This window comes from Herpailurus yagouaroundi, unplaced genomic scaffold, assembly GCF_014898765.1.
Source record: "Herpailurus yagouaroundi ecotype Mexico unplaced genomic scaffold, PumYag 255, whole genome shotgun sequence".
Classification (NCBI taxonomy): domain Eukaryota; kingdom Metazoa; phylum Chordata; class Mammalia; order Carnivora; family Felidae; genus Herpailurus; species Herpailurus yagouaroundi.
Genome location: NW_024412472.1, coordinates 1,347,489 through 1,361,136, shown reverse-complemented (window position 1 = coordinate 1,361,136; position 13,648 = coordinate 1,347,489). Strand labels below are relative to the sequence as shown.

The 13,648-nt window shown below is 46.8% G+C and overlaps 3 protein-coding genes across 3 annotated transcripts in view; 1 reads left to right on the top strand and 2 right to left on the bottom strand.

Annotated features, from left to right (window-relative positions):
* Positions 1–13,648, top strand: part of LOC121021166 (olfactory receptor 52D1-like) — a 64,552-nt gene that overhangs the window by 17,112 nt on the left and 33,792 nt on the right. The gene's annotated exons all lie outside the window — the stretch shown is intronic.
* Positions 180–2,871, bottom strand: UBQLN3 (ubiquilin 3). The gene is made up of 2 exons (XM_040461369.1): positions 2,748–2,871; positions 180–2,474 (listed from the first exon to the last, which is right to left on the bottom strand). Exon 2 carries the CDS (start codon positions 2,435–2,437, stop codon positions 470–472), a length of 1,968 nt encoding a protein of 655 aa, XP_040317303.1. The 5' UTR covers positions 2,438–2,474; positions 2,748–2,871; the 3' UTR covers positions 180–469.
* UBQLNL (ubiquilin like) lies at positions 6,093–8,338 on the bottom strand. Its single transcript, XM_040461372.1, is given in 2 exon segments — positions 6,093–7,124; positions 7,126–8,338. Coding segments are annotated over 2 exon segments (1,155 nt in total). The 5' UTR covers positions 8,092–8,338; the 3' UTR covers positions 6,093–6,935.

Below are 13,648 nucleotides of genomic sequence, written 5' to 3'. Positions count from 1 at the left end.
AAGGCCTCAGCTCACGCTCCTTTGTTCTCTATGCCTCTGAATCTTTGAACTTCAAACTTTTGATCTTCCCCTCCAAGCCCCGCTCCCCACCCATGCAGAGACAGCTCCTATTACTACCTTTAATCCCATATCCCCCCCTTTACCCATAACCCACAAAGAATCAGACTCAGGCAACTGCAGACACTGGAGATTGGATGTAATTGCATCTCCAGATAGGCATAAGCAGAGTGCAGACTGGGGCCCCAAGATTGTACAGTGGCGGGCGTGGTTGGGTCACTCATAGCACCCCCACCCTGCTTCTGGCTCCAAATCTTCCTCATTGACTCTGGAACAACATTGTCTCCACAGTAAAGGGCATCATAGTGGATTTGGTTCATACTGCAGCTGCATTCAAGATCGGGGGAGTTAGGGTAGTGGCATATGGGGAAAGGGCACAGAGGAAAAGACATGGTCTGAACAACCAGGTCTCCTATGCCTGCCTCAGCTTCTCCACAGCAGCATCCACATCACCCCCAGTGGCTATGAGGGCCTGGAGATTGGCTTCGGGATTCAGGAAACCCATTGCTCGCAGCTGCTCTAGCTGCACCCGGAAATGAATCTCGGGCTGCATCTGCTGGGGATTGGCACCACTTAGAGCCTGCCACATCTGGAGGAAAGGGGTGGAATGGGGGCCCAGCTCCACAGAGCCCTGTGCTGGGGGTACCTCAGGAGCTGGAGCTAGAGGGGGATCCTCAGGCATAAGGGCACCCCCTCTAGGCTCTGTACCGCCTACCATACTTCCCAGCCCTGTTAGGCAAGGCATGAACCACAGTAGGAGGCGAGGTGCTTCAGTGGCCAGGATCTGCAGACCCTGCTCAATCTGTAGGAGTGCGTGCATGGCACGAGGGTTGGCCATGGCTGCCTGAAGGTGCAGCAGCAGGGGCAGCTGCCGGCGCATCTCGTCCTGCAGCTGTGGGACCTGGTTCACGCTGGTGGGCCTCAGAGATCTTGGATAAGCTACCGGTGGCAGCCGGGCATGCTCGGGGATCCCAGGGGTAGCTGGCATAGGGGAAGCTGATGAAGGGGCGAATGGGGCCCTATTGGCAGAATGCCCCAGCCCTAAGACAAGATCAGGCATGTTGGTGCCATGGCCAGTGGAGCCATTCCCTGTGCCACCTTGACCTCTATCTTGTCCAGTACTGCTCTCTGGGGGATATCTCAGGAACAATGGGCAAGAGGACTTTCCCTTGATGGCTCCTGATTCCTTAGGGAGAGGCTGGCCTGACTCACGTTCCTGGGAGGAAGATGAAGTTGGGAGGATTCGGTTTCCTGGTGGTGGTGGTTCTTGGCTCGGACTGAGAGTGGATGTAGTCCCTTGCAGATAGGTTCCCAAGGACTGGGGGGTCTCATGTAATTGCTGAAGATAGTCATAGAGCCTTATATTACCTAGAATGGTGGGAACCCTATTTCTAGTCTCGGATACATCCTGGTCCCCAGGATGCCTGCCTCGCCTGCCAACAGAGCCCCCATATGTGGAAGCCCATGGGTTGGGGAGAGGGTCACAATTCTCTGTCCTCGAAGGTTGGCTGCTGCTGGTGGTGGCATTCGCAGTAGTGGCAGTGGCAAAGGGATTGCCACCAAACTGCTCCTGTACAGCATTAAGCATCGGGTCCATAATATCCGTGTACATAGTACGAAGCACATTGTAGCCACCAGGGATGCTTTCCAGGTTACTGAGTGCCCGGTCCTGGCTACGCATCATCTCTTGCATCATGGCTGGGTTGCGGAGAAACTCCAATGCCTGCCGCATGATTTCGGGGTTGTTGAGAATATGCCCGATCTCAGGGTTGTGCTGGATCAGCTGCTGCATATGGGGGTTATCGAGAACCAGCTGGCGCATCAGGCCTGTGTTGGACAGCAGACCTTGGATGAAAGGGTCATCAATGATCTGAGCCACAAACTCAGGCACAGAGACATGCTGCCACATCGGTGAGCTTGGCTGGTCGGGGAAACTACCGGAGGTCAGGCCTAGCCCGTTGAGGCCTGTGAGAACACCTAAGCTAAAGGCGGGTGGCCCATCTGCTGGGTACATGGAGCTTGGTTGAGGGAATGATCTAGGGCTGGAGGCTGGGGCAGGGACTGAAGCAGCTGCGCACTCAGTGCCCATGGTGCGGCGTTGCATCTTGATGACCAGGTGGACAGTGAGGCCATCTCGTACTCCACACTGTGCCAGTGAGTCAGGGTCCTTGAGGATTTTGCCAGCAAAGATTAGGACCAGCTGATCAGGGTGGGCCTTAAAGCGCTGAGATATCTCTTCCTTCAACTGCTGGATGGTGCAAGTGTCTGTAACTGAGAAATCCTCCTTGTCCTTGGGTGTCTTCACCGTCACCTTGATGAGGTGGTGGTCCGGGATCGGCGCTGGGTTGCCCTGTGGCAGGGCCTCTCCGCTTTTGGCCATGGTAGGCAGCAGGAGGCCCAGGTCTGTGGGGACACAGCTGGGGGGTGGGGATGGGGTACCAACATCATCCTTTCAAACAGTGGTGAAAGTAGGAAAGGTGAGCAGGAAGAGGGCTTGGAGTCTCAGGGTAAAAGCACAGGAATGTCTGCATGGAAGGGTCAATGAGGTCCTCAGGATGGGATGGTTATGGAGGATTATGGGTCTGAGAGGTGTTGGGGTTGGGAGAGGAGACCAAATGCCCTGAGAAAGAGGTCTATTGATGAGTGAAAGGCAAAGTCAGGAAGAAGGGTTTGGGTCGGGGCATACATACCACTCAGCTGTGGCCCCGTCCTTCCTCTTATACAGGGCTCCAAACTGCCCTCATCTTGCTAACAGCCACCCCTGAAGCCTTCTGGGCCGGAACCCACTCCATCAGGAGACCTCTGTGACCTCAGCACTGACATCACAGCCTCACACAATGGATTCTGGAGACCTTTCCAAGGTGCTCTGTATCCCCAGGAACTCCAAACCACCCCCTCCACCTTTACCTCTTCTATTTCCTTTCTCTTGATTGGCTTCTTCATAGGGAGGGGCCTGTGCTGACCCTTCCATCTCAGGCCAAGAATCCTACTTCCACACAACCTGTAGGTAGTGTGTGGAGCCTCAGCTCTGGATTAGGCAATTAGGAAAGGCTTAGCCCCCTATGTCACTGTTAAGACCAAATTCAGCTGCACCCTGAATTGGTCTTCTTGGCATTTGATGTTTCTGTATTCTCTTTGATTCATAAGCCATTAATTTTTTATATATTTTCAGAATGTTGACTTTCTGATGGGCAGGATCTAGAGCATGAGAGAGGGTCCAAAAATGACATGAAGTTTTTATTTTACTTCTAAAAAGATTATTGTTATTCCCCAGAATAACTTAAAGAATGAATTGGCTATTTACCAAGATGAAAAAAAAAAAAAAAAAAAAGACCGGGGAATAAAGTTGTTAAACAGAAAATCCGGAGTTCATTGTCACATACATTCAAGATGTCTTATACCCAAATGGACATGAAGGGAGAGAGTTCGTTATTGGGAGCCCACAGTTATCCAGCACTGACTATTTAGAACCATAAGATTAGTGAGTATAGGAACAAGATAGAAGTAAAAAGACCAAGGCATGGGCACTACATATTTTCAAATATGGAATATTAGATGTGTTCTACAAAAGAAATTGAGAAGAAATAAAGTCAGAAAAAGGAGAGAAGGAGAGAAAGCAAATGAAGAAGAGTTTCAAAACGGAGAGAGTGACAGTGTCAGATGATGCCAGTAGGTCAGGAAGATAAAGGAAGAGAACTGACCTCTGGATTTGACCAAAAAAAGGGGGGACCATGATGAGCCCAGTTTAGAAGAGTGGAGGGGGCACTGACTGGAGGGGGTTTCAAAGCAAGTGGGTTGGAAAGGAAATGGATTAAATAAGAGTATTACAGGTAAGAGAATGGGTATGATGGCTGTGTGGACATGTGGGGATAAAGACATTTTTGCTTTGCTTTTTCTTAAACTGAGAATGTTACAGCATGCTTTTATTCTGGTGGATATAACACAATGAGGGGAAAATGACACAGAAGGAAGAGAAGATGATTGAAAAAGTCAGCTGTTGAGTAAATGGATTGGAGAGGTTGGGATAAGTGCCCAAGGGGAGAGCTTGATTTGGGTCCACAGACAATTTATGCATTACAACAGGATGGAGCAGAGAACATGCAGGCTGTCAGTGGAGAGCCAGATCTCAGTCATGGTGAAAAGGTGGGGATCATTTAGAGAAAAGGTTGTAGATACAGTAGGGTTTGCTGTTGCTAAATTATGAGTTCTAAATGGTAGGGTGGAAAAGTGTGGGGGATCGATGACTGGTGGAAAATTGGGTCAGCTGAGGGATTTTCAGAGCATAGTGGGACAAGAATCAGAAAGACAACTCAAACAGCTTGGGTTTTTCATGTAACCTGAGGCAAACAGGGTATACAGCTTAATCAGACTAATTGATTGGATGGAGGCATCTTAATGGGAAAGTAGAAAATCCATTTTGGTGGTCATGTCTTTCTTGAGACCAATCTTTTTCCTAGTTTGAAGGGGAAGAGTGGGATTCTGGTAGATCCACAGGAGTACTTGGAGTTTTGTGGGCTCTCCTTCACTCTCGCTGATGGCAGAGACAGGGCTGGAGGAAGGTGGTCTGTGAGGAGCACACGGAATTCTGTGGTGACCCTTTGCAGACCACAATATGAATACATGTCACCATCTCCACTGCTCCAGACACTACCATCTCCCACCTGCTCCACTGCAAGGGAGCTGCACCAGCGCTCCCACTTCTACTTGGACCTCTACCATGGTCTTTCTGCGCTCGGCAGCTGGAGAATCCACTGAAACACCTCCATCATTTGGTCAAAATCCAGCAGTGATTCTCCGCTGCGTTCATAGTAAAATCCAGAGTCCTTACCAGATCTACAAGGCTCTTCCTGATTTCTCTGATGTCCTGTTTTCCCTCCCACTGTTTTATTCACTCCACTCTAGCTACATCATCTCCTTGTTATTCTTCAAACACATCAAGAATATTCCCACCTCACATTTTTATCCTAAGTCATCCTCTCTGTCTGGAACATACTTCTCCCAAGGGAGTGCGTGTTCATTTTTCCCAATCCCTTCTGGTTTCTTCTCTACTCTTGCCCTTCCAGAGAGGCCTTCCTGGATTGCCCTCTATGTAGAAGACCTTATCCTGCTTTATTTTTCTTCATAGCACTTATTCAAAAGTTAGGTAAAGTACTGTCTTATCCCACAGAAGTAAACCCCATAAATAAAGGAACTTTATTTGGCCACTGCTATTTCTTCAATACCTAAAACAACATTTAACTTATTAAATGATTGAATAATTGCCACAAGTGTTTACATGCCAATTGGCTAGGATGCTCTTGGTGAGGCCAGGAGAGGGGGAGATAGGACCTTGGCTAACTACAGAGAACTCAAGTTATGAATATTAGATATGCTGAAGGACATGATATTCTTGGAAGGTACCATGTCCCCTTGAGGCTGTGTTTTGGTGATGGCAATATACAGTGAGGGTAAGCAGCTGTACCTCTCTAAGTTAAAGAGACAATGGTAACAGTCCAGAAAAGTCCTATGATTGTGACAATTAGTAAGAAATTCCTGGGAGGATAAATACTTACCAAGACCTGGATGAAATGTGGACTTATCCTACTCTGACCCACCAGGCCATTCTTCTCCCACCTTCAGACTTGAACAATTTGACTTGAAAACTTGAGGAAGTCTTTATGACTGAATATCTGTGTCTATCTATAGTATTTTTCCCTTTTTGTTATGACTGTTTTCCTCTACACGTGGGTCAGTGTAGTGTTTTTAGGTATTTGTGTGTTGTTGCACATGCCCATGGCTGTCTGTGCAGTGTGTTGAATGTGTGTGCCTTTATATGTAAATCTTTGGCCATGTGACCTTGTGTATGTGTGCACACCTGTCTGGGGCTACATATACACGTTCTTGGGTATGAGAGTATGGTATGATATCTGTGCTTTATATGCATAGTGTGTGTGTGTGTGTGTGTGTGTGTGTGTGCTCATGTCTGCATCATGAGACAGGGATATCACACACAGAAGGTGGCTTTTCTTGCAAGAGAAACAAAGCCAAACCTCAGATGGGGGCATGTGGGAGTAGCCATTTTACTGACAGATCTTTTACCCATGGCCAATGCTTCCTGGCTGGAAGCATTGGAAGAGGTGGAAGGGGCAGATGATGTAGTCAAATGGGTCAGCAGGCAGGTAACAAGAAGCACAGAAGTAGGCATGGTGGCTAGAATCCCTGGGATCTCTTGATCTTGCGAATAGCAGCACCAGTGTCCCCCTCAGTAGCGATGAGTGCCTGCAGATTGGCATGATGGTTCCCAAATCCCATGGCCTGGAGAGATTCCATTTGCTGGCTGAAACGAATCTCAGGGGCTTGTTGAAGGTGGGAAGAGTCTCCAGCTAAGGATTGTAGCCTCTGCCGGGCTGCTCCGGATTTGTGGCAGCACTCAGGACCTTTGGGTTCAGCCATATCTGGCACATCCCAGGCCCAGGGCACTGTGTCAGGGTAGCTGCAGCTGGGTGAAGGAAGCCAACCCAGGCCCCATAGATAGGGTGCAACCCAGGGTAGAAGAACAGGAGCCTCTGTGGCCAACAGCTGCAGACCCTGCTCAATATGCAATATTGCTTGTGATGCTTTAGGGTTGGCTAGGGCCAGAAGCATGTCGGAAAGCTGTGTCTGCTGCAGGAATGTGGGCAGCTGCTGCCTACACTGTTCACTCAGCTGGGGCATACTTATGAGCAACATCATCTGGGCTGCCAAGTAGGGGTTATTCAAAAGCAACTGCACCATGTTTCCTGTGATCTGGGAGCTGCTCTGCTCATCCGACAGCTGGGGATCATCCTTTAATTTCTGGTCAGAGCTATCTCGAGAGGTGGTGGCATCTTTGTCCTCTGCCTGGGGCTGCTGGGTAAGCTCTATGCTAGGTAAGGCTTGTACACCAGCCGGCTGCTGAATGGCCCAGTTATGACTCTGGTCTTTGGTGGAGATAGTGGTAGTACTGGCACTGGAAGTATGGTTCACCTTGTCAGGGGCAACATTGGCTGAGGTGATGGAGGATAAACCACAGGAACTAGTATAGATGACTCGGGTTGTAGGGAGCTGTGGGAGCTGGTCCCTCCGTTCCTGGGGTTGTGGTGGAGACAGGGGTGAGGACTGAACTGGTTCTAAAACATGTCCTTCCAGGAGAGCTGTGAAAGGGTTGCCCCCAAAGGGATCTTGCAAGCTGTTGAGCATGTGGTCATTTCAATCAGCATAACTCCGGCCCAGGGGATTGTCCCCACCTGGCATTGTCTCCAAGCCCTGGTATGACTGTGGGTTTAGTGGATGCTCAAGATTCTGTTCAGGTTGCTGGATCTGCATTATCTCCTGAATCATGGCAAGGTTTCTGGCCAGCTCCAGAGTCTGCCATAGGATCTCAGAATTGTCAAGGAGGTTGGAGACTTCTGGGTTCTGCTGCATCAGCTGTTGCACGTCTGGGTGTTCTGAGATGAACTGTCTCATGGGGGCCGTGTTGGACAGGAGCTGCTGGATGCTAGGATTCTGTAGCATCTGTGCTATGCAATCTGGATTACCCACTTCCAGATCCTGGGTATGCACTTTGGGTGCATCAGGCTCCACAGGGAGGGCCGATTCCACTGGGGTGTGACTCACACTGGCAAGTTGGTGTACCCCACTGCTGTTTCCTTTGGTGTTTCTGTCCCAGTGGCAGGGATCTTTGGTCAGCAGGTTCTGGGAGGAATGGGCTAGGGATCTGGACCTATGTTTGGACTTGATGACCAAATGAATGGTGTGGCTGTCTCGGATGCCCCTCTGTCTCAGTGTGTCATGGTCTTTAAGAAGGCGGCCCATGAAAACCAGCACTAGTTGGTCCATTTGGCACTCAAAGTGAGCAGATAGCTTCTCCTTGAACTGCCTCACAGAGGTGTTGTCCGCTATCATAAAGTCCTCCCCCTTGCCTGCTGTCTTCACTATCACTCGGGTGACACTAGGAGAGATGTTCTTGTCTGTAGGCAAACCTGAAGGACGCCCACTCTGGGCCATCTTGGGTGTCTGAGAGATGACATGCGGCATGGACCTTAGTGGGAGGACAGATGGTGAGGAGGTGGAAGCTGGGGCAGAAGGGGTGAGGGCAGACAAATGTTTCCACTGGCCTTCGTCTCAGGTGTCATGTTCTCAGGCCAAAGGCTGGTTTCCTTGATGCCCAAAAAGGGATGAGTGATGAGGCTGGGGCCAGGTATTTTACGATGTTATACCCCCCACCCCAGGTCTCCAGATGTGGCCCAGCTGAGGCCTGTGGTGGCTACTGATTCATACTTAGTACAAGGTGGGCTAAATAAAGATGACTCCACCCAGGGATGCCCCACCCTTTTGCCCACCCACAGATACCACAACCTCTCAAAAAAAGGGGATATTGTGATGTCAACTCTAGTCTCACAGCCTTTCCAAGGACTAGCTGGGGCAATAAGACATATTTGTGTGGGGGTGGGAGACACCGGGTCTCCATAATAAAATTAAAAAGGTCATTTTCCAGAAAACAGGGGACAAAGTTCTTAGGATGGAGCTATTAAAAAAAGGAGGGGGGGGAGACCAGATTGCTTATGTGGGATATGTTTCTCTGTGGTCCTGTGTGGGGGTCCCTGTTGGGATGATAGGCTTGTTATAATGGAAAGTTGAGTTTGTTGAAGCCATAGATAAAACTACATACCTGTAAGAATGGAATCTTTCCTGTAGGAAAGATCTTCTCACTTTTGTTAGTGATCTTGAAAAAGTGAGGCCTTACAAAGAAAAATGGAGCAAGAACAAAGTTCACAAGGGGTAGAGGAGGTCATGTTTTTCTCTGCCTCTAGGCTTAGGGATTCTGCACTTAATTGAGAGTGCTCCCACGTGGGGAAAGATTTCTTCTATTCTAGAAGCAGGAGCGGGGCTCATTGGGGAGGTTTTCTGAGGGCCATTTAAAATTAAAGGTGAGTTAGCCCTTCCTTGCAAAGTATTTTTTATTCATCTCTCACTTGGTCTTTTCTATGGTCTTTTCTATGTCATTATAGCAGAACTTTTAAAAAGATTTGTTTCAATGTCTTAGCCCAATCTTTGGTGCCCACCTTTGTGTCAAAGCATTAGGGGGAGAGATGCCTGTAAATCAAGAGGTGATGGGGGTGGTGATTCATAGTGAAATTCCTAACAGGGCAACTAGAACAGATTCTCAGTTCCATGCAGCTGTAGGGGATGGTGCTTGATCTTTATTTGGGTAGCACATGAATTTTATAATAGATATGTTAAAATATACATTTATGTCTATGTAGATGGAATATTGTATACATGTCTGATTGGATGTATATTTGCGAATGTATATACATATGGGGAAGTATAAGCATGAGACTGGGTGTATAAAGTATTCTGGTATCCTTCATGTGACTGTGAAGACTTTGGGGTCTGAAATCTTGAACATTCCATCCCATTGCATGGAAAAGAAGTGAACCATGCAGATAGATAAGTAATAGGTGGAGTGTCTGATGCTCAGCCATTAGTTGCTCACTTCCTAGAATGGAACTCAAGCCTAAACCCCTCTCCTAGTTGCACTCAGAGTGAGTTTGATTCAGGACAGTGAAACACTGATTGTCACACCAACATGCTGCACTTTTTTCCCCAGCTACCCTGCAAGAGGTTGAGGATAAGAAAGGGGGCCTCTTTTGTAGCAACATGGATGGAACTGGAGAGTGTTATTCTTAGTGGAATAAGTCATATAGAGAAAGACAGATACCATATGTTTTCGCTCTTATGTGGATCCTGAGAAACTTAACAGAAGACCATGGGAGAGGGGAAGGGGGAAAAAGTTACAGAGAGGGAAAGAGGTAAACTATAAGAGATTCCTAAAAACTGAGAATAAACTGAGGGTTGATGGGGGTGAGAGGGAGGGGAAAGTGGCTGATGGGCATTGAGGAGAGCACCTGTTGGGATGAACACTGGGTGTTGTATGGAAACCAATTTGACAACAAATTTCATATTTAAAAAATCTTAAAAAAATAAAATAAAGGGGGCCTCTACATACTATTCTAATGACAAGCTGTTTGGGGTCTTCTGCACTGGTACCAGATGCTCTCAACCTAAGACTTACCATTCTAAGCCTAATTCACAGAATTTTATAATTGTAGGAGTTGGATTCACAGTTTTCAAAGCACAGAATAGGAGATTTGTTTTACAAATCTTCTTAGAATTGTAGATTTCTAGTAAAGAGGTGTCTTGTTAGGGTTGGTGCTTGTTTCCCAATCAAACCCCAATCAAATCCACCTAGACCATTACTAAAAAGAACTTTAATGTGATTGAGTCATTAGTCATACAGAATTGTCAATTATAAAGAATGATCAATCATAAAAATATAATCAACACTTCTCAATCAGTAGGACTGATGGCCATTTGTGGGGGGGTGTGGGGAGTGATCCATCTGGAGGGTGAGGAGGAGGACATATGCTTCTCCCAATACTCTGCCCCAGGGGTCTCAGGGACTAGATGTTTTGTTGGGTTTGACAGGCTTTGGTGCAATAGGAAACCAAGAGAACTTTTCAGCTGGCAGTTTTGATGGCTTATGCTTCAGCATCTGGAAGCTGAGATCATAATTGATCAGATAGCCATCATTGTAGACATAGAGCTTGTGATCCAAGGGGGAGTAATTGATACCATGCAGTGTTTCCAGCATCTTATCTAGCAGGATGCTGAGATGGCGCTCCCGCCCAGTGTTGGTATCAAAAGCATAGAAGATCTCTTCCTGGTGGGTGCTCCGTGGGCGTAGAGCATACAGCACTCCACAGGCCATGAAGGCTCCTGACATGGCTGGCTTGTACTGGTTGGTTTGCCAGGTTTTCTCCACTTCTAAGGTGCTGGTATTGAGGCGGCTTACCACCAGGTTTCCCTTGCTCTCCTCGGTGGCATAGAGCACCCACAGTCCCTTCTCATCACCAGCAAAATCTAAGTCTTTCCAGGGCACACCAACATAAGAGAAGCGGTTGTTGTAGGTGGCACTGGGCAATGGGCGTCGTAGCACCAGGGTGTTGGAGGAAAGATTCAGCTTGGCAATGTCACGTGTGCCATAGTAGTTGAAGTACATGAAGTTTTTGTACACGGTGTTACCACTGCCATCACCATAGCCAAATGACCTCTTCTCATAGTTCTTCATCAATACCAGGTCATCATAGGACTTGTACATCTGGTAGTAGTCAAAGTACCTAGGCCAAGCCCCACACCAGAATTATCAGGGTTCACAATGCTAATAAAAATGAGCAGGCTAGTATTCAAATTAATAGTTGGAACTTTGGAATCATACAGAACTGATAGGTAATCTCTCTTCTGCTTATAACATACTGTGACAAAAAATAACTGTAAAAAACCAGTAACAGCAATAACATTAACATCAAATGCAACAATGTCTCATGGACACTGTGCGTGCATTATCTCATTTAATTATAGTGAAAGTACCATAAAGTAGGTTTTATCCCCACAGATTTGAAGACTGGGTCTCAGAAAGACTAAGTAATTTGTTCAAAGTCCCTCAGCTCATAATTAAAATCCATTAAAAGAAAAAAAAGATTCTATCTCATTGATTGTCGGGACTGACCAAAATAATGCAAATAAAACAATTAGAATATTTATCTCAAAGTAAGCAATCAACAAGTGATGGTTATTATTCTTTTCTTCTTTACGGATGCTCTTCCTTATGGATGCCCCCTCCACCCATCCCTGAGACAATGTCCTGTGGTAGATCGTAGTTCTGGAGCTGGATTTGGAGAGATTTATGCTCATTGAGGTCACTTTGGAAACTCCTTTAAATTATCCCTGAATGAGGTGCCTGAGTGGGTCAGTCAGTTAAGTGTCTGACTCTTGATCTCAGCTCAGGTCATTTTCTCATGGTTTGTGAGTTTGAGCCCTACATCAGGCTCTGCGTTGACAGCTCAGAGCCTGCTTGGGATTCTCTGTCTCCTTCTCTCTATGCCCCTTCCCTGCTTGCACACAGTCTCTCTCCATCTCTCAAAATAAATAAATAAACTTTTACAAATAAATAAATAAATAAATAAATCCTGAATGATGAGTGTTGTCACTGCTTGGCCTTAGTCAGTAAGTCTTCCTTTACCACAGAGATTTGGAGAAGATTTAAAAAGCAAAGACACATAAATTGTGCTTCATATGCTGCAAATGCCTATAGGAATTGGGAGCAATATTATCAGTAACACTAATCTTTCTGAGATGAGCTTCCACTGAGCTCTTCAATGACAGGTTTAAGCCACGTTCATCCTTCCCTCCTGTGGTGTCCTACTCAGTTGGATCTTTGTCATATTCCTATATAGACTACCTTTAAACACCCTGCCTGTGAGTTGCATCTAGCTTCCTAACCAGGCTGCCAGTTTATTTAAGGGCTCATTCATTTACTCCTTGATTCAATTAGCTATCCTTTCACCTAACACAAACAAACAAACATTTATCAACACCGACAATGCTGTCCACACTTTTTTTTATAAAATCTCATGTGATATTCTCTAATTTAACTATCCTCACTTTCCAGATGGCTAGAATGGGTCTGAGACATTCATGTACTTCTCCAAGTTCACTTATCTTATGTGGGAGTACTCAGATTCAAACTCAACCCTGTCTGAGTCCAAGTCCCAAGTAAAGTCAAGTTCATCTTCTAAATTTCTTCTGAGAAGAACCTAGGATTCTGAAGCCCAGGTAGAGAACAGTTTGTTCTTGAGATAAGATCAGACTACCAATAGAACAAGTTTGGATTACAGTGGGTTTAGAAATTTCAGACAGCAGGTTCAAGAAGGAGCTCACAGCCATCTGTGGCATTCTTAATCATGAGAGGAGCTCTAGAAGGTGACCTGTCAGACCTAGGTTAAGTTTGTCCAGGGGCATACCTAAAACAGAGAGAGGAAGTTGTGCTGGGGCCATAAAGAATCCCGTTAGGGTAGGGTAGCAAACATTTGGAATGAACCTGGGTACAAAAGAGAAACCATCTTGAACTTACCTGTTGTCTGTAGTCATAGGGGCCACCCAGTAGAGGGAAGAGTCTGGATTGGGTGCTGAGTCTCGACCCCAGGTACCTGCCTTGTGTGCAAAGCCTCTCCAATTGAGTTGCACCACAAAGGGTCTGCTGACTTTCTGGAGGCCTCCATGGTCACAAGAGCCTGGAGAAGAGAGCAGGCAAGGTAGAAACTAGGAGTGAAGCACAAAGCCCACAGGGAGAGGGCTATGAAAGTGTAATAGCTATGTGTGTGTTTCAGCATGTGTCCGTACATCTGAAGACATGCATAGGTGTATAAGCAGGCTTGACTTTGCACAAATAGAAGTTAGTGTATATGTCTGATTTTAGGTGTATTTATATATATCTATGTTTACTAGGATGCCTATATGTGAGACTATACCTATCTCTGTCTGCATTGCTTAATGATGCACGAAACAAGGAAATGAAAGATTTATTCTACATCAAGACATTCACTGCCCACCCCTCAGTATGCCATAACCAACGCTGCATTCCCAAACCATCTTTGGGGAGAAGAAATTTTCAGAAATTCAGTCTGAGGCCTCACCGGGGAGCAGGGGTGGACCAGAGTGTCCAGAGGCCACTTCTTGCTTCTCCCTCTCA

Coding starts and splice junctions, on each gene's coding strand:
- UBQLN3 (XM_040461369.1), bottom strand. CDS start 2,437: ATGGCCAAAAGCGGAGAGGCCCTGCCACAGGGCAACCCAGCGCCGATC.